At 48.4% G+C, this 19632-nt stretch overlaps 1 protein-coding gene across 2 annotated transcripts in view; it reads left to right on the top strand.

Moving 5' to 3' along the window:
* The first annotated feature begins 268 nt into the window (after positions 1 to 268).
* The window catches only part of CARHSP1 (calcium regulated heat stable protein 1), a 36358-nt gene continuing 16994 nt past the window's right edge, over positions 269 to 19632 (top strand). The window contains exons 1-2 of one of the 2 annotated variants that reach the window (XM_068206724.1): positions 269 to 388; positions 19106 to 19298. In XM_068206724.1, coding sequence (XP_068062825.1) covers positions 19126 to 19298 — 173 coding nt within the window. In that variant the 5' untranslated portion in view covers positions 269 to 388; positions 19106 to 19125. Of the gene's footprint in view, positions 389 to 19060; positions 19299 to 19632 lie in introns of those variants that run through there. The other variant, XM_068206722.1, reaches the window with a different exon arrangement.

Below are 19632 nucleotides of genomic sequence, written 5' to 3'. Positions count from 1 at the left end.
CACACTCATTTCCTCGACTCAAATTGTGTAAGTAATTTCACTTTGAATACTTTAAATGAATGAAAAGGGTTATAATGATGCTGTGCTATCAATAAATCCTTCTGGTTTTTTTTTTTTTTTCCCCTGTCAGGACTGTTGAGGGAAGTGTTCAGTCCCTGCAACTGCCTAGAGCTGTGTCTGAGTAAGCAGAGGATCATCCAGCAGGAAAGGAGAGAGGCAGGCGAGTCCTGCAGCTCTCACCTCCTCCTGCCCTCCTCCCAGCCGTGAGGTGCTCCTTGCTGGCCCAGCCCAGCACACTGGCTTTAGGGAAGATTCCCAGCTCTGCCTGCATCCTGGGAAGGAGCTGCCCTGCTGCCGGCCACCCCACACCAGGGACAGAAGGAGCAAGGTAGGCACGTGGAAATGATTTACTGATTGCCAGTAACTGTACTGAGAGAAAGGAGAAGGGGAGAGAGACAAGTTGGAGTTTGGGGAAGCTGGAACCTCTCCTGTCTCCAGCAGCTGTTGAAAAAAGAGGCAGGCAAAATCCCATACCCTAGCTGGGGGTACACACACACTCACACTCTCGGGAGGGTCCCTCAAATCCCCCTCTGCTGTTGGAAGCCAGCCTGAGGCTGTGGGCATCCATTGCCATGGATCTGCCATGGGCTGTGCTTCTGCCTGGGAAGCAGAGAGAGAGGGAAGCAAGAGGGATGACTCAGGAGTGCTGAACCTTCGAGGAAAGCACAGCTGTAGTCCCAGATTGTGTGGCTGAGGGGACGGCTCTGAACAGTGCTTGCTTATGTAGTGCATTCATCCTCCTCCACCTTGGAAAAAGCTGTTTTGGCACACAAAACAAAGGAGAAAAGATTTCCAGGAATAAATATTTAATTGTAGCTTTAATTAATATTTTAAGCAAAAGAAGTCATCAGTCCTGTAACTGTATCTTAGAAGGAGGTGAGATCTTGTGAGGAACAGAATGGGATGGAGAGGTAAAGCACTTTGGAAGACAACCATGTGGTTGACATAGGAAGCTGATTGCTGCATATTGTGAGGCCTCTTCTAGACACCCTGTCTCAGATCAAACACACTCTGTTATGGGTCTTCTGTTTGCTTTTTCTCATTAAAAAAAAAAAAAAAAAAAAAGCAAAAAAAAAAAAAAAAAAAAGCCCTGATAAGATTTGTGTGCGGCAGCTTTATCACAAATTGCCCAGTGCTGTTTCTTGTGTGATTATGGATTATGGCCAGCTAACAGAGTGTATACTTCTGTCTCCAGACTCTTACCTTTGTAATGATATGAGGGCATGCTTTGTCTGGTATCTACAAGTGGAAAATAACTAGAATGGATTCACTTTCTAAGCTCTCTTTGTAAAACCATCTTTTAAAGTACTGTGAGTTATCATCAGCTAGGAAAATTATGCACAAATGAAAGCACTGCTGAAACTGGATGCTGGATGAAGACAGCACACTTTGTCCCAAGGTCTCGCAGGGATTTTTGTGCTCCCAGTAAAGTCCGTGACCATTAACTGGGAGCCTGTTGTCACTGCCCTCTGTGCCATCTGTTGTCCTGCTGCAGCCGCCACCGCAGGCCCTGTGTGACAGCTCTGGCCCATGCAGGAGTTGCCAAGCACACCCAAACGACAGCACAGAGCCCACCGTGCGCTGTCTCGGCAGCGCACCCACAGCCCCGCTCCTCGTCCTCACCGCACCACTCGGGAGGATTTACCAGAGCTATTCATCTGGAATTTCGCTGGTTCTATGGAGCTCTCTGGCCATGCCGTCGTTCCCTTAACACCGTTTCCCGTCGGCTGTTGCAGTTTTATTTGCGGGCGGGCGTTCTGGGGCCCGCAGCATCCCGGACAAGTTGCGGCGCTGTTGGCCGGGCCAGGTGTCCCCGGCAGCGCCGGGCGGAGCGGGGCGGAGCGGGGCGGAGCGGGGCGGAGCGGGGCTCCCGGCCCGGCCCTCCCGGCACAGCAACGGGGCCAGCCCGACACCAGCCCGGGCAGCGGGGCCGCCGCCAGCCCGTCCTGCCCAGCCCAGGTGAGCGGGGTCTCTCGGGAGAGACCCCCATCCTTTGGGAGGCCGGGGGGAGCGGGCCTGGGGAGCCCCGGGAGGTGTCGGTGCCGCCTTCTCCTCCTCCGGGGCGGTGGATTGATTTCGCCTCAGAGACTGGGGCCAGTTTCCTTTGTTTTGGTTTGCTTGTTTCGTTTTTAACACATTCGCTTTTTTGTTGGCTTTGGAGCTGGGGATGTGACTTGGTTACTCGGAGAATGGCTTGTTTTAGAAATGACGACCGAGACAAAGAGCGCTAAACAAGAGCCTTGGAGCGCTGGGAAGATAAAGGACTCCCAGCGCCGGCTGCTCTGAGGGGCACTGCAGAACTCGGAGCCTCGCTAGGGACCCTGTTGCTGTAGCGTGAACTGCCCGCTCTTACAGTCAGCACTTCTGTTCAGGAAAACGGGACGGCAAAAAAATCGGGGAAGCGACCCTTTTATTGCATTCCCTTTGCATGTTGGATGTGCGTGCGTGTCACTTCTTGCTCTTGTAAAGAAGCCTCCGAGGCTGATTTTTGGATCTGTGCCTCTGAATTTGGCTTTCAAGGAGGGGATTTGGAGCTCTTTTCTGATGCTGTTTTTGCTGGCCCTGTCGAGCTACTTCTGAGAAATGTTTGCAAAACCTTTTGTGGTGCTCGATTTTATTTCTTAGAGAGTCTCAGAAAACTTTCAGCTGCTTTGTTGTGACTCTCCTAGTCGTAATTTTTGCGAGGTTGAAAGAGTTTTTTTCACTGCTGTTTTTAACCTTTACTTTCTGATTATTAACTTATGTTTGGCAAACATAATTCCTTTTCTTCTGTTGATTATGAATAATGGACGATAACAAGGCCTGTTACTGTAGCTGCAGAGGCCTTGGGCTTTCACAAATACATCTTGGTATCTCATTAAATCTAAAGAGGTTTAACTAACATACAGCAAAAAAGTTTAAAAAAGCCCCAACTCATATGAAGACTTTGGGTTTTCACAGGAAAAAAAGTTGCGTGTGCCAAAGAAACAGTAGGAAAGATGAGCCTGTTCTCTGACAATGGGTTTATTTTCACATTCTTTGTGGGGGAGTAAAGGAGAGAAAACACGTTTCTTCTAAGTGGCCCTTTGCAGGGGCAGAGGTGAGGCAGGAGCTCGTCCCAAGGCCTCGTGTGGGACGTGACACCCATGTGTGACGTGACACCCATGTGTGACGTGACACCCATGTGTGACGTGACACCCACGAGTGACGTGACACCCATATGTGACGTGACACCCACGTGTGACGTGGCACCCACGTGTGACGTGACCCAGTGCATGGTTGTGCTGCTGCCCTGTCCCCCCCTGTCCTGGACACCTGTACTGCCCTGAGCTTCTGCCAGGGTTGTAAGTATTTTGACCAGCACCATCCTCTCCTTTACTTTTATGCATGTAAGCACAGAAATGCTTATCTGCAAGTAATTTGAAATTAGCCAGATAAGGCCAGGTAATGCTGCCTTCTGTCTTCTCTTACCACTGTGGCTTTCTGGGTAGTGCTGTCCTTAGGGGGAATCCAGGTTTTATATTCAGTTACAGAATGAAACCCACCATGAACATAAAAGTATCTGCTTCAGTAGAGCTCTCTTACAACAAACTGCCAGGCCCTGTTCGTGCACCACATCAAATGTGGTTCCTGGCAGGAAATGTGTGTGGTGTTCTTTCTAGGTCATAGGACCAGCAGGCTGTGTCAAGGTTGTTCTTGGTGTCAAGCCTGATAATGACAGAAGTAAATAAATCCTTTCCCTGCTTCCATTTCACCGTGAGTGCGCTGTGGGGTGCAGAAGGGGTTGGGGTCTTTTTTTATTGTGGCTGGAGTATCTTCAGGGTGAAAGCTGAAGTTGTTTATTGAATATTTTTGTCTCAAGTTTCTATAAGGAACAATTTTTGAATCACTGGGCATGAAGTAGAGTTGGCAGGGATTGAGAGTAACTGCTTGAAACTTGGGAAAAGGCTGATGGGGATCAGCATTAGCAAAATTTATTGATATTGTAACTGTTCAAGTCTAAGTTGATAAGTATTCTGGATGGTGGTGAGAGTTGTTGGTTAATCTGCCGCTCATCTGGAAGAGTTTCTGGCAGAGACTAAGGAGAATTCAGCTTGAAAAGTGTAAACCCTATCAACACCAAGGGGAAGGATAAGTGGGGATCACATCCCTTCTCTGGGGTGGGAGCTGCCATCTCTTGGGGCCAGTAGGCTGGGAACAGCATTGCGCACAGCAGAGGGATGGCAGTCTTTGAAGAGGTAAAAAAAAAAGGGATGAAATGTTTGTTTTTCTTTCTGCACAACAGTTTTAAAAACTCAAATCCTGCTTTTTGCAACAGGTTGATATGGAAAACCAAACAAAAAAACTCAGCTGAAGCACTGTAAAGAAAGGAGAGATGCAGAGAGGTGATCTGGGTTTGTTTGATGTATCACTCCCCAGCACAGTCCAGATAAAATGAAAAATAGAAAGTGTTCATCTGACTGACTGCTTTGCCTTCCCTCGGAGCAGCATAGAGGCAATTGTTCCGCTTCCTTCTCTCGCGGTGTCTTTTCCTCGTTTCTGAGGCGACTCCCATGCCGGATCGGCGATCTTTATTTCCTCCCCCTCCCGCACTGATCGCGGCTCCTTTCCGCTCCCGGGGCAGCGGGGGCCGAGCCGCGCCGCTCCTGCTCCCAGCGCTGCCGCTGCGCTCCTCGGAGCGAACCTCAGCCGGCGGGGCAGCGCTCTCAGGGCTTGTCTGCGTGCCTGTTCTCCTCTTCGCGCCGTGTGTGGCTGTGGCTGCCGTGCCGGAGCCCACGTTAGCAGGCAGAGCCCGCTGGAGGCAGCGAGCGGGGCGAGCAGCCGGCGCTGTGCGGGCGCGGAGCTCCCTGCTCGCCAGCGCTCCCCGCCGCCTCCCCTTCCCGAGGATAAACAGATGCCTCCTGGCTTCTGTAAACAAGCAGAGCGGGATCGCTTTCTGCCGAGATCTTGGTTTTCCCCTCAGCTAGTCGCTGAGAAAAAGGCTAAGGTACAGAAGATGCAGAGATGGGATCCCCTCTGACAGGAGGTGACACCTCGGAGCATCGTCCCCGCCTTGGTGGCAGCCGGGAGAGGAACCAAACTGACGCTTTCTTTGTCTCTGCATTGTGCAGGAAGACACTCAGCTTTCGTTTCTGTCATTTTTGGGGCATGTGGAGCACACTAAAGTGGTGTGTTTGCCACCCCGAGGGAAGCTGTAAAATACCGTGTGGGTCAAATCGCATCTGCCCAGGCTTGGCTGTAGTGCCTCGGGGTAGGTGGGGCGTGGGTGCTGACCTCGCTTTAATGAACGGGGCTTCAACAGCCTGGAAGCCCCTCCTGCTTCACTGGGATCCGCTTCATCCCTGTGGCTCCTCCATTGCTACAATCCTACTGATTGATTCCAGAGCTTTGCCAGTTCTTTATTTGCTATTGGTTTGCACAGCAGCTTTTTTTCTTTGGGTCGATTAAAAAAAACAAAAACAAAAACAAAAAAAACCCCACAAAGTAACCTATCCAATCTTTAAAAAATAACGATTGTCTTGGGTGTAATGACACTCGCATTGAGGTTCTTGCATTATTAATGCAATTTGGAAACTGAATAGAAATCTAAAGAAAATGAACATTAAATTTTTGACCCATGGTGTGAGTGTTAGGCTCTGCTCACCTTGAATTGTGTATTCCTGCAAGGAGGAGCTGGTGATAAGGTCAATGTCTCAACAGATGTTTAAATACTAGGGTGTTTCAAGGACAGCAAGTATGAATTTGACCTTTGTGTGCTTGCCCAGCTGTTTGGGCAATAATTGGTGGGCTGTGACCACACTTCTTGTCCAGCACAGGGACCTGGGAAGGTAAACCTGGGCTTGAGCTGCAGCCTCCCAGTGATCAGATAGCAGAGGGGTGAAGGCACAGAGAGCAAAAAACGACCTGTAGTTAAATCCCCGAGGGGTTGTGAACTGCGAGGGAGAGCTCTGTTACCTTTCTCTGGAAAAAGCAAGCAGGCCTGTGTGCACCACGTGTTCCTCACGCCTGATCTGATCACAGAGCGCTTTGTGCAGGACCCAGGAAAATGGAGAACCTTGACCTGGTATTTTCTCTGGAGTATTAAACCTTGCTGGTCCTTTGCCATGCCTCATGAGCAGCATATGACTGGGGAAGTGACAGAGCATTAAGAGCTCAGGCTGGTCCCAAGGAGGGAAGCAAAGCGTGTGCTGATGTTATCCAGGTGGGAACACCTGTGCCAAAACGCCGGGGGCTGCCTGGCAGCTGGAAGCCAGGCTGGATGGGGCACTGATGGTGCTGCAGCCAGGAGGCCCCAGAGGAGCGTGGCCAGCGTGGGGAGAGCTCCCAGAGCACGCTGACAGAGCCGCTAGCAAAGGGTCTGTCCTGCTCAGCCACTTGTCACATCAGCCATGGTGTACCTGTCCCATGGTGGAGGACAGGCTGCCAGCAGAGACACAGCTGCCTGCTGCAAGTGCAGATCTTGGTGACTAACAGCAAAACCAAAGCATAAAATTGCTGAGAATTGGAGTGGGAACTTCTGCTTCCAAAAGACTGTGTATCACTTGAAAGCTTGCAGGAGGTTTGCAGCCCACTCAGCATCTGATGTTCACCTTGTCTTCCCAGTGCTGGTTTTGGGCAGGGTGGGGGGCATGGTGAGTTCTCTGCCATGGGCTGTTCCTCCAGGCACAACTCTGTTTTCCAGGAGTGCTGCTTTTCCCAAGGTTTCAAATTCTTTGCCACTTGCTATTTAAGAGAATAAGACTAGACTGTGTCCAGGAAATAAACATTTAATCTTGCCTGTCCAGTGGGGGAGGAATTTTCTTTTTATGTCACTCCTGGTTTAATGTTTGGTTTGTTTATGTTGCACAGCCAGTCACGCTGGTGGAGGCCCTCTGGCAAGATGGACTATATTGTTTTGTGAGCTCCTGCCTTCTCAGTGCTTCTTGTCTGCCAGCTTTCCCTTCGTGATATGATTTCAGAAGGCTGGTCAAAGCCATTTGCTTGTTTTCAGTTGCATCAGTTACTTGATAAAAGTAAGTCATGGTCGTGACTGCAGCTTCTTGACAATTACTTAAAAGGGTAAATGAAACTGCCAGAAAGCAACGTCAAAGAATTTCCTGTTTACAAAATTTATACCTGTTACTGGAGTGTAAATGCACATTAAATGCATGATTTGGATCTTCTCACCCAGCTTATCAAGGCAGTGCCTTTCTGTGCAGTGGCAGGTCCAGAACAGGACCTCTATTGATCTCAGCCAGGAAAGGCAAAATTTACTCAACTGTGAAGACTGTGACTTTATTTTCTCCAATATTTGAAGAAAATGTAGCAATGAGAATTACGAAATGTAGTGATAGCCTTTTCATGGAGCCTCTTTGTGATGGAGATTGGTAGGAGAAGTTCTTAAAGTTATTTCAAACTATTTAAACTAGTGGGTTTTTCATTTGCAGGTAGAGGAGACAGTAAATAGACTGAATATTGATTTTCTGCTATACAGTTTTCCAGAAAGTGTGTTTGAATCTTACACAGGTCTCAGTTTCTGAATAAACATGTTCTCTTTTTTTCTATGCGGAAGGGTGGTTTTTCCCTATCCTGGGAACTGTGTCAGTCCTAAAAATTATTTTCAACAATGTTTAGGACACCAGGAGTAGGAGTATCTTAATATACTTATATATTTGTGCTGTTCCACTGTTTTCTGATACATTATTTTTTACATTGATTCTTTCTTTTCTCCCTGAACCAGGCTTAGACAAAAATGGTCTCTGTCCCTGGGGATGTATGATCCACTGCAGTGTCTTTTACCCATGGCAGCAGGGACTTCAGGACAGGAACTCACTGCTGGAATCCAATCCAGGCTGAATCTGGCAGAGCTGCTGCCCAGGCACTGCCAGCAGCATCCCAGTATCATGATGTCACCATGCTGCTGTCTGCACCACCCATTTTTCACATGCTCACCTTCCCTTCCATCCCTCAGGCTTTTCAGGTAGACAAACTTCACCTGAAAAACATCCCAGAGGAATAAAATAAGAAACAAAGGCAGTGCAGAGCTGTCTCAGCACTTACCACAGCCCCATGGGGACAAAAGTGGTTTTGCTGGACACTCACTAGACTGGTACGGCTGGGGTCTGGGATTCTAATTAAATCTGTTCTTGAACATTGTAGTGTGTTTGCCTTGCCTCTTCCCTGGCGTGGATCCTGAGGAGGAGCTCTCTCTGGCACCTGTGATGTGGAGCTGTGCAGTCTGGGGTCTCCTGGCCACCAGGACCAGGGTGAACCCACAAGATGTACATGCCTGCACCGTGTGACACGACTTGTTCTGGACTTGGGGCTTGTTGCTGAGGCTTGTTGCTTGTTGCCTCAGGCAGACCCTGAGGATTCTTAGCTGTGCAGCACCAGGTTTCACACAAAGCATTGCTCTAGATAAAAACAACAAAGGCACTGTTAAATATATCCCTGTCTTTGTTTTTTTTACTGATCTCACATCTCTCTTGGTTGTGGGTCTGGCCCAGTTTTGTAAGGTCATGTGGCTAAACAGGTAAATTGAATCAAAACAATTTTTCATAAAGGCATTCACTGCTGCTGCTGTGTGCAGTGTTTGCTCTGCTTGTGTGTCCCATTCCCTCTGTGATTGAAGTTGAAGTAGATGCAGTTTTTTGGGGTAGTGATTGCTCTAACACAAAACTTTAGTGCCATTTTCTATTAACCATGTGCTTCTATACAGAGGTTTAGTTTATACCTGGAGAAAGCACGTGCCTCAAGATTTGTCTGCTTTTTTCCAACTGTAACATTTGATTTTTACCTTGCCTGAAAAGCTCGAGTTGCTTATTCCCTTGCTGTGGTCTGTATTGACTTTTGAGCATTAACACAGCAGCCACAAATAACACAACAGTGCCTGTGGTTCTGGACAGCTCTGTCCTGCTCAGCACAGCACTGGGGCCATGGCTCTGGAAATCACAGTGCAGTAAATAGTTTTGTTGCTGTGTAAGTGGGCACGGAATGGAGCCCTGCACACGTGCCCGTGCTGGCTCTGCGGTTTTGCAGCCACTACAGCACAGTGTGACTCCTTCTGCCATTTGCTGTGAGCACAGGCTGGATGTGCTGAGCCAGAAAGACAGGTTTGTGCACACATGATAACCCGGGAGGGCAATCACGCTCCCAAAGGTCCATTTTCCCATGTGTTGCCTGCAGTAGGCTGGCTGGACTAGGGGTACTGTAAGCATTTTTGAGACTTAAAAGGAATTTTTTGCCTAGAACTCTAAATTGCCTCATCAGTGGTGTTTTCCAAGCTGCCATATGAGAGGATGTGATGGAGGGTGTGCAGCAGCTGTAGCAGCCAGTGGATTTGGGGTGTTTATTGGGGTGGCTGGTGTCCCTGGAGGCTGGGAGCCGCAGGGTGTGCTCTGGATGCATCCCAGGACTGATTGCACGTGCAGGCACTGCCTGTCAGTGCAGCACATCACACAGAGCTCTGTAAAGCAGCAGCTGGCCGTGGGGATAGCTGTGCTGCCAGGACTGAGCAGCTCTGTGAGGTAAAATGCAGTATTTTCTGTTCAGACAAGGAGTTTGGTTATCTATGTTTGCTTAAATATTCTCTGTTCCATGAGTTGTCTGGTTGTGTAAGAAAAACCAGACCTGTGCATCGTGTATATTTATGTAGTTCTTATCCTATAGACCTCAGTTAAACATACTAAGACAATTTCAGCTGATAGTGAAGAGGTAACCATTAGTTTTACAGTGTTGATGGAGCACTTGGCTCCTGCTGGAGCATGAAGACACAGAGGGGTCTCAGGGTCAGGAGCACAAACTTGTGTACAGCATGGTGAGATATACTGGAAATTGTGTTGAGGGATGTAATGGAGGGAAGAAGAACCAGAAATGGAATTGTTAAGTGGGCCTGTGATCTTTAAACATCTATCTGTCTGTCTGTCTGTCTGTCTATCTATCTATCTATCTATCTATCTATCATCTATCTATTTTATATAAGTTTCTCCACTGAAATTTAGGTCTATCATCCCATCAGATGCAGAGCATTTTCTGTTTCTTAAAGTATTTCAGTCAATTTTATATCTTTCGGCCATTGCTTGATATTGATGTAGGTTCATAATTCTGTCTCCATCACAAACCATTTGTTTAATAGATTTCTGAGTGATCTGTTTGAAATAGACCCAAGTTATTAGCCTGGGATGCTTAAAAATATGCATAGAAAGTGTCAGGCAGTGAGACTGGGATGTGGCCTGTGCAGAACCAGAAAGTAGAGCCTGGCCTGTCCAAAAGGGCATCTGGGGTCTCTGGGTGCCTCACAGAACTGGTGTGAGGATCAAGCTATTTTTGAGTGGTTTCTGACTCTGTACCCTGTCAGCTGAATCTTGCTGGAATGCTGGCAGATGAAAATACCCTCAGAGGATTTATTTTTTTCTTTGCCAATACACGTATGCCTCATAAATTTCCATGGTTATAGATCTCTGTAATGTGAACTGTTTTCCCCTATTGAAAATGTTGATTAGGGAGGAAACACAGTGAACTAATTGTTCTTGAGTAACACTTGAGCCACATAAATATTTCAGGGGATTTCAGTAGCCTTAAAAGGCTCAAAGTGCACATGAACAAACGTAACCACAATTGTGCCTGAAGTTTTGTGATGTGAGAGGAGGCTGAAAAGGGGAGAACTTTTGAAAAGTGCCTAGGGATTTCCATATGTATAACTTCTTTATAACAGTATGACACTGTATAACCCATTTGCCTTGTAAATGAGCTTTAAGATGCTTAGATACAAGACACATGAGAGATTTTCATGTTTTGGTATGAATATTTTCTGCCAATATGAAATAAATCCTGGAATAAATTCACAGAGGATGCTCCAGCATGGAAGCAATGGCAGAGGGAAATCTTCAGACTTGCAAAAACACAGGAGGAGGAGCTGGGTTCCAAAGCTGGAGAGCAAGCACTGGAAAGGACAGAAAGTTCCCTTTTCGGCCATATATTGTATTTTATCTGGGAAATACATCAGCTCCCTGTGACTGAGCATGTTAACAAGCTTAGGATGAGATATATGAGGTGTTGCCTCTGCTATCCCAGAACAGTTCCCAGCCCTGGCTAATGGAGGAGTGATGAAGGCAGCAGGAACTTGGAGTGACCAGCACAATGGTTCTGTGCTGGGGACCATAAAACATTGAACAGATAATATCTGCTTTCTGGCCCAAACCAGCTGACTTGTTGACAAAGATAAAGCTTCAGAAATATTTGATACTAGGGTTTATTGTCTAAGAAAGAGTCATGGCAGCCAGTCAAGTGACAAAGTGGGGAGTGTTTTGTTTTAAAAAGGCATAAAGTTTTTCATTTGTACTCAGAAATTTAAAAGGGGGTGGGGGAGCAAGAGCACCAGAAACAGCTTGTAACTCTTCTTGCTCTCTAACCTCTTTATGTCACTTCTGCTAGAAAATTTAAGGTTCAATTTATGAATAAGTCTGTACACCCTTTCTTGTGTGCTCCTCTAATGTTTTTTACCATTTGTTTCTTCACATACTCCTTCTCCCTTTCCTCTCCTTTTCTAATTTGCTGTTGCCTTTTGGTCTCACTGTCCTTTCTAAATTTCCCTGTAAAAAGGGCCACTCCTCACTGTCCACTAAAAGGAGTGGAGGCCCTTTTTCATAGACAGTTAAGCTGTGGGATTCCTTGCCATAGAATACTGCAGAGGTTAAAAGATTTTATGACCTCAGGAAGGGCCTGAAAATCTCATAGGAGGTTATTAAATACCACTATGCAACCTTTAGTTTGCCATTTCTTCAAATGAGGCTGCAGGAAAGGTGTTGAGAGTAAGCACCACTGTGCACTCACCTTGTATTTAACTCTGACCTGGGCAGCCTCACCTGTGTGAGGCTGTGTTGGATCAAGTAAAGTCATCCTGATGTTCCCCAGCTTTACTGCAAGGGTCCTTTGGGGTCTCCCTTCACACTTCCCTGTACCTTATCCCACCTGTGTGGAGACTGGGGACACCAACACTTGCTCCTGGAGGTGACCTGTTTTGTCCTTGGCTTCAGGGAAGGAGCACCTGGGTTGGAGCTGGGCGTTGGGAGTTGGTGTCTGTGTTTCGGCTCCGGGTTCTGGCACTGTGGGCTGGCAGTGGCTTTGGGAGCAGCTGGGCACTGCTGTGGCATGGTGTCCCAGCTGGCAGTGGCTTTGGGAGCAGCTGGGCACTGCTGTGGCATGGTGTCCCAGCTGGCAGTGGCTTTGGGAGCAGCTGGGCACTGCTGTGGCATGGTGTCCCAGCTGGCAGTGGCTTTGGGAGCAGCTGGGCACTGCTGTGGCATGGTGTCCCAGCTGGCAGTGGCTTTGGGAGCAGCTGGGCACTGCTGTGGCATGGTGTCCCAGCTGGCAGTGGCTTTGGGAGCAGCTGGGCACTGCTGTGGCATGGTGTCCCAGCTGGCAGTGGCTTTGGGAGCAGCTGGGCACTGCTGTGGCATGGTGTCCCAGCTGGCACAGAAACAGCCGGGGCTGGAGCCTGGCAGCTCACACAGCAAGCAGCTGGCAGACCAAAAGCAAGGCAAGATGCTGGGCATCTCCCCCCAGGCTGGTGCTGGCTCAGTGCCCCTGGGTGTGCTGTGGGCCATCAGCTGCACAGGGATGGGTGTGACAGCCCATGCCACAGGGCACTCCCACCTGTCTGGTTGGTGACAGGCTGTGGTGTCCTGCCCAGGTGAGAACCCCCCTTTTCCTGCTGTCATTTAAATACTTGATTACATTAGCCAATACTGTAGGTGCACAGCAAATTAAGTCACTGGGCAACACTTGCACCTGATTACCACCATCATCTTCAAGCACCATCTTCATCCTTGCCTGGAAGAGCTCCCAGAGGAGGATGCTTGTCTGGAACCTGTCACTGCTTGTCCAGCCTCGCCATGAGCTGGGGAGAGTTTTCCACCTCTTGCAATCTGTTCTTTAAACAAAAGGAGCTGGATAAGTGAGATTTTATAAGCAAACTGAAGGTGTGGGCTTGTCGTGTGAGTGTGAGATAAGGTGTGCAGGTCTTGGGGCAGCTCCCAGCACTGTCCTGAGGAAGTTGCCTTACCACTGGCTGCTGGTGTGTTCTGCTCCCACTGAAGTACTTTTTTACAAGAGGCAGGATGGAACCTGTCCCTTCCCATGTGATTGTGCACACTCTGTCCCCATGGCAGCTGACGGTACATCTATTACAGCCTCCTGGGCTCACTTACCAGCTGAGGACACTGGCTAGCGCTCCTCAGCTTGCAGCAACAAGTTTGTGCATCATCAATCATGGCAAATACTGGTTTTCCAGTGAGAGAAGATCCTGATTCCTCTGTATTTTTGATAAAAAGAGCCACAGGGTATCACCATATATCCTTCAGTATAATCCTAAACCAGTTGAAACACGTACTTAACTTGACTAACCACTCAGTTCCTTCACCTAAACTTTTTTTTTTTCTAAGTGTACCTGCCAGCTTTCATGAGCAGTGGAAAACATGGAACTGCAGGAAGTCCTGATCTCTATCAATGTGCTGTATAGGCTGCTGATGACTGAGTTCCTCCCCATCCCTCTTTGTGATCACTGCTGTGCAGCCTGGGTTTGTGCTGCCTGAGCAGTGCTTCCTTCAGACACAGACATTGCTCACTGCAGGAGCAAAAGGGCACCCCAGCATTTGGGGACAAAGGGTTCAGTGCTGAGATTGCTTGGAAATAGCTGCTACTGTTTGTAAACCAAACCCTCTTTTAATCCAAATGAATTTGTACACCCAAACAAGCTATAGAAATTTCCTTGTTGTATTTTGCTTACCTTACAATTAGGCTTTTACTGGACATGTCCTGGTCTCCATTAACTGACAAATCACTCCGGTATGTGGGCACTCTGCAGCCTCCAAGAGCATCATGCTTACACTGTAATCCTCTGTGGCATGTCACACGCATGTTGCAACTCCTCTGAGTTTCAGTGCTAATTGCAATACCAGTATTAATTGTGGAAAGCTCGTCACGCAGACTAAGCCGGAAGGGGAAGCTCTCGGAAGCTGTTTTGTAACTGGCTGTGCTTTGGAAGTGCTTCACCCTGTGGTGCAGGGCCAGTGCTGGGATGCTCACAAGGATCCCAGGATCCTTGTGTGCACGGGGTCCCAGTGCCAGAAAGGGCTTTGGAAGGAGCTCCAGGGAGGAGCAGTGCTGTGGCTGGTGCCCATGGCACGGGGTCCCAGTGCCAGAAAGGGCTTTGGAAGGAGCTCAAGGGAGGAGCAGTGCTGTGGCTGGTGCCCATGGCACGGGGTCCCAGTGCCAGAAAGGGCTTTGGAAGGGGCTCCAGGGAGGAGCAGTGCTGTGGCTGGTGCTCAGGCACCTCGGAGAGTGAGCTGGGAGCTGCTGTAGGACTGGGGCCACCCTCAGTCCCTCACCTTTATCGGGGCACAGAGCAGGGAGTCCTGGTGCTTTCACTCTCAGAGATGGGAGCAAGGGGCTGTGGATTTTCTTGCTGAGAAGAGGTTTTCTAGGTGTCAGCAGAAGAGCAGGTGAAGCCGAGGGGTTTGTCTGCACAGCTTCCTTAGTCATGGAAAGAAATGCAGCTGCACAGAATAAATTTGGAAACCAGGATGTTTGAAAGTGAAAATTAAAAAAAAACAAGCAGAGTTTCTGGTGTTGTTTCTAAATCCAGGAAAATCCCAGAAAACAACCAGATTTTCAAATGTCTTTTAGATATATTTTTCAGATTCCTCTTAGAGATTGAAATGAAAGAGAACTTGCAGAACCTGCATCTGAAAGCAGCTTCTCTTGGGGAGCTTTGTTCTGTCTTTGAGGAAAAACCCTAATTTTCCAGGCAAACATAGCCAGTGCTGTCCTGTTCATGGACCATTACGGTACCAGCTGAAAGCAGCTCCTCCAGACAGGGCCATTTCCAGACTAAGGAGGCCAGGAAGAGCATTTTCTCCATACTGGAGCACTGAAGGATGCAGAACAACATTCCCTGAGGATGTTCCCTGTGCCCCTTCACTGGAGGTGTTGCAGTCTGTGATGTGAAAAGGAAACCATTCATAGATGGAGAGATTTCATGGAGCCTGGCACCCTGCCACATCCATTTGGACTATTTTGGGCATTTACCTGAATTAAAAGTGAGACAAGATTTCTGTGGTAGTGTTGTGCTGGTCAGAATGGATAACTTCCACTTAGGGTATTCCAAGAGGTATGGGGCAGACTTTAAGAGAAATAAGATGTACAGATATATAGAGAAATTATGATGACATTTATATACACCCAACTTTAATAGCTTTTTAAAGTTATTTTACATGGAGAATTTCAGAAATTTCTCCTGCATGTATTGTGCTCTTTGTAGGTCACTTGTTACAGGTGCTTTGTAGGTCACTTGTTGCAGATGACATTTTGAGGTCTCTTTCTGCACACATTTGCCAATTTTTCTAAAAAACGTTTGATAAAAAAATAAGATATTTTGGCTTTGAAATGTTAAATTAGTCTATTTTTTGCCATGATGCTACTGTAATTAATTTTATTTATATTCCAGTTCAGTGAATTCCTAAACATAAATATTAAAAAAAAAATCACGTTGGAGAAAGATAAATGGTGCTAGTTGAAATATGGGGCAATTTCAGGGTAATGCAGCATGTGGCTGGAGTTTCCTAAAGAGCCTGAAAACATCACCACCTTACATCATGCTGCATTCACTCTGAAAATCCCTGCAGGCACATGTTTTGCTGGCTCAAGCAGAAGAGAGCTGCTGTCTGTGCTGTCCTGCTCCCTGGCCTGGCTGGGATCTCACACTGCTGGGCTTTCTGCAGTGCTGGGTCTCTGCTCTGAAGTGCTGGCACAGGGGGATGGGTGCTCCTGGCAGCTCGGGGTGGCTGCACTGCTGGTGTTCTTGGGCTTTGTGGGATGCTGTCCTTGCCATGGCCAAGGGGAGAGTGCTGGCTGGGCTGGAGGGACAGGGAAAAACCTAATGGACGTGGGTTGGGAGATGTAGGGGGCTTCTGAGAGATGGAGGAAAGTGGGTTCGGTCAGCTAGGGAAGGGCTGGTAGGCAGCCACCCCCTGGCAGTTCCAGGGGTGATCCCTGATTTACAGGGAGTCAGTTCAGAGCCCCGGATAACATCTGGAAAACATCTCTGAAGACTGCTGGTAACTGCCTTAGGAAGGCAAAGCATTTTTGAGGAGGCGGCTGGGAGGGCTGGGCTGTGGGTTTTGTTTTGTTTTGAGTTTTTGCTGTAGGCTTCCTGTGTCAACACTGCCCGGCCTCCAGCTGCGCCAGCGAGTGGGGAGAGTGTCTCTGCTCCTGCAGGAGGGCTGCCAAGGGGAATGAGCTAATCCCTGCATGAACAACGTCAACAAGTGGCCACACCAGCAGGAACTGAAATAGCCCAGCTGCACCTTTGTCTTTGTAAAGGTCCTGATGAACTGATCTTCCACCGGAGGCGGGAGCTGCTGCCATCCTGCTGCACGCACACGGTTCAGCTTGGTCAGTCAGGCTCCCATCCTTCTCGTTGTGCCTGGTTTGTACAGCTGTCAGAGAAGCCTGAGAGGCAGAGGGATGAGTAGTGCACTCTCCTGTGCAGAGATGCACCATAGTGCCCATACAGGCTGAGCTGCAGCACGGGCACAGGCTCCTCCGGCTGCTGCTCTGCATCCCCCGTGTGGTTGTGGTGGAGGTGAAGCCAAGTGTGGCTGCTGTTCTCCTCTTCACCCAGCCTTCAGCTGAGTGTGTTTGGGTCAGCTCCCACCCAGCTCCGTGTTTGGGTCAGCTCCCACCCAGCTCCGTGTTTGGGTCAGATCTCATCCATTTCTGAGCACAATGAAGGGCTCATGTAATAGAAGTGATGAGAGCTGAGGCTATTCACCCACCTTTGCCGTGGGCAGAGAACAAAAAGGACATTTGTACAGTGAGCGGGTACTGAATGTTCTACATCCCTGTTTTATTTTAGGCGTATGGAGCAGAGGGCACCAAAATAATATAAATAGGAACAATAACATATGGTAGCACACTTCTAACTCCATTTAGTCTTTTTTATTTGTAAATATTTTTGTGGTTTGTCTGTGTTTTAATGAAAGGAGGGAAAATTCTGCCTCTCTAGCCTTGTTTGAGGAAGGGGACGGGCAGCACTCTGTGGTTGTATTGCAGTTGATGGGTGAATACTCTGCATTTTGCTTGTCACCTGACAAGCTGATTTATATTTAGATGAGGAGAGAAAGCATGAGATTCTAAAAGCTGTGTTTTCACTTGTGCCAGCTCGTGTGTGCTGAGTTATCAGAATTAAGTTTTAATTGTTTGCTCTTATTTTTCCTGCGACTTACTAGGGCTATGGTCCTGCCGTGTCAAACACATTCCTTGAAAGCAAGGTGTCCAAAGGTCTTTAGAAAATTGAGACTTCCTCTGTACCAGCCAGCACAGCAGGTCTATTTTGACGAGGAGGAAGTTTGGAAAATCCCAACCCTTTGGTGTTATCATCGTGGTCTGAGCTGAGCACTGTGCTGTGACACTGGGCAGGGCATTAGCTCATGGGTGACAGATACCATCCATATTTGAAATTCCGTCCCTAAAGCTGGGGTTTTGTTCTCAGCTGAGCTGCTCTTGAGAACAGTGAGGAAAGCTCAGGCTGGTAGAGGAGGGGGTATGACTGTCTATTCACTTCTCTCTTCTGAGCACCCTGAGCAATTAAAGACAAAAGCCTTTGTTCCCTGGTGACTTCATTCTTAAGAAGCCTTTTTAATTTTAGTCTTTACTTTCAGGAAGAAATAATATGGATTTGTCATTGACAAGAAGGCTGCATCTCTCAAATGTCATGTCAAGGATCCACTCCATAATTCATGGGCTGGGGAGTGTGGGTGTCAAGAGGATGGTGCATAATGGATATGAGAGATTTCAGTTCAATTAAACTATTGGTCTTAAAGGCAGCTTTTCTTGCCTTCACGATATTTTCTTGACTTAGATCGCCACATTTTTTGCTAACTCACCCAGATAACCAGATATTTTTAGTCTTCTTAAGTAAGACTGTAGTGGGTTATTGGTTATTTTTGCAAATCATCTTCCCCTTTCAGTGTGGATGGGGACTTTTATAGTAATACCAGAGCAGTGTTGGTTATTTCCTCTTATTTCTGCCTCTGCTGCTGTAAGCCATGCATTTGTGTGTGTAGAAGTGCTGCTGTTTCTGGTCCTGCTCTTTGCATGGATTCTGGGGGTTCTGTTGTTGTGTGATGAGATGCATTGCTGTTGGTGTGCTGAGAAGGGGAACTTCTCCCTCCTCTGCTGTAGGACCTGAGCGAGAGCAAACCTGAGGCTGCTGGGGGTCTGAATGAAGATGTGGACTATTGGCTTCCTAGCTGCTGGGAGACCGTGGCAGACTCAGACCTCCCAGAGGGGATTGCTGGATCTGCCAGATCTCCCCAGGTAGGAGGGGTCACCTCCTCAGGGCTGGCACTGCCTGCCAGCTTTGCCTGTGCTCCTGTCCCAGGCAGAGTAAATCAGTGGCTGGCTCAGTCTGAAGGGATTAAGGAGCACTCCTCTGATTCTCTTCTCACAGTCAAGCTGGAGGTGTTAGGAGCTGACTGAGCTGTGTGAATAAGTGAGCAGCAGCAGCAATGAAGTTATCATGGTGATCACACACCAAAACCAACCTGCAGCACTGGAGGTGCAGCTTTATCTCAGCATTTCTTCTTCAAGGGCTTCTTTCTTGTGACGTGTGTTTGTGTGCAGATGCAGGAGCTCCTCTGAGCTGCCTGTGGTCACAGCCCACCTGCCTGTGGTCAAAGCCCCATCAGTCTGGAAGGTGTGTGGGGCACACCAAGACCAAGAGTTGGGGCTCAGCTGTGCCTCAAGAGCCTGTGAGTGAGGCAGGAGTGAATAAATACATTAGTTGTGGAGTAATCTGTTTGCAGAGGAGCTTCTAGTACAGCAGACAAAACTGTGACATTTGAAAAGAAATAAACTTTACAAACCATCAGCTCACTGGTACAGAGCAGGAGCTGGTGGTGGAGCCGTGTCCGTGCGTACGTCTGCAGGAAGTGAGTCATGTTCTTACAAAATCAGCACTGCAAGTATTTGTGGCATTTATGACAATTCCCGTTTCGGGCTAAATCAGATCTCTTCCTCTCTCCAGGCTCTCCTCAGGCCTCAGGAATGTCTTCCGAGCCCACCTCATCCTCCTCGCAGCAGCCCCCTGCCTGTCCCCCGTCGCCCAGCTCGCTGCACGTGCCGGAGGGCCGGCGGCCGCGGGAGCGCTCCCCGTCGCCGCTGCGGGGGTACCTGATCCCCAGCCCGCTGCCCACGCGCCGCACCAGGACCTTCTCGGCGTGAGTACCCAGCTGCCCGCCGCGCCACGGCCAGCAGCGCCCTGCCAAGGCAGCTCTGGGGCGGAGGGGGGCCTGTGGCTGAAGGTGCTTTGTGATACTCTTCGCCGAGAAGATGCTTTAGACTTTCGGTCCAAATGCCCGATAGTTTTTCAAGTGCTCTGTTTTAGTAAAGGGCGTTCGAAGTCTCTTGGCTCTTTAAGACAAGAGTTTTACAGGGAGGGGAAAATACACCGAGATTTTTCAAAACAGAGTTAGTTGTCTGAAGGTTTGCTTCACTTCAGACACTGGGTTGTGGCTTCCAGGACCAGTTTGTGTTGGTGCTTCCTTCTCAGAG

The sequence above is a fragment of the Anomalospiza imberbis genome, chromosome 16 (assembly GCF_031753505.1).
Source record: "Anomalospiza imberbis isolate Cuckoo-Finch-1a 21T00152 chromosome 16, ASM3175350v1, whole genome shotgun sequence".
Lineage (NCBI taxonomy): Eukaryota > Metazoa > Chordata > Aves > Passeriformes > Viduidae > Anomalospiza > Anomalospiza imberbis.
The sequence above is the reverse complement of the archived record's forward strand: the minus strand, read 5'-3'. Positions and strand labels throughout refer to the sequence as shown.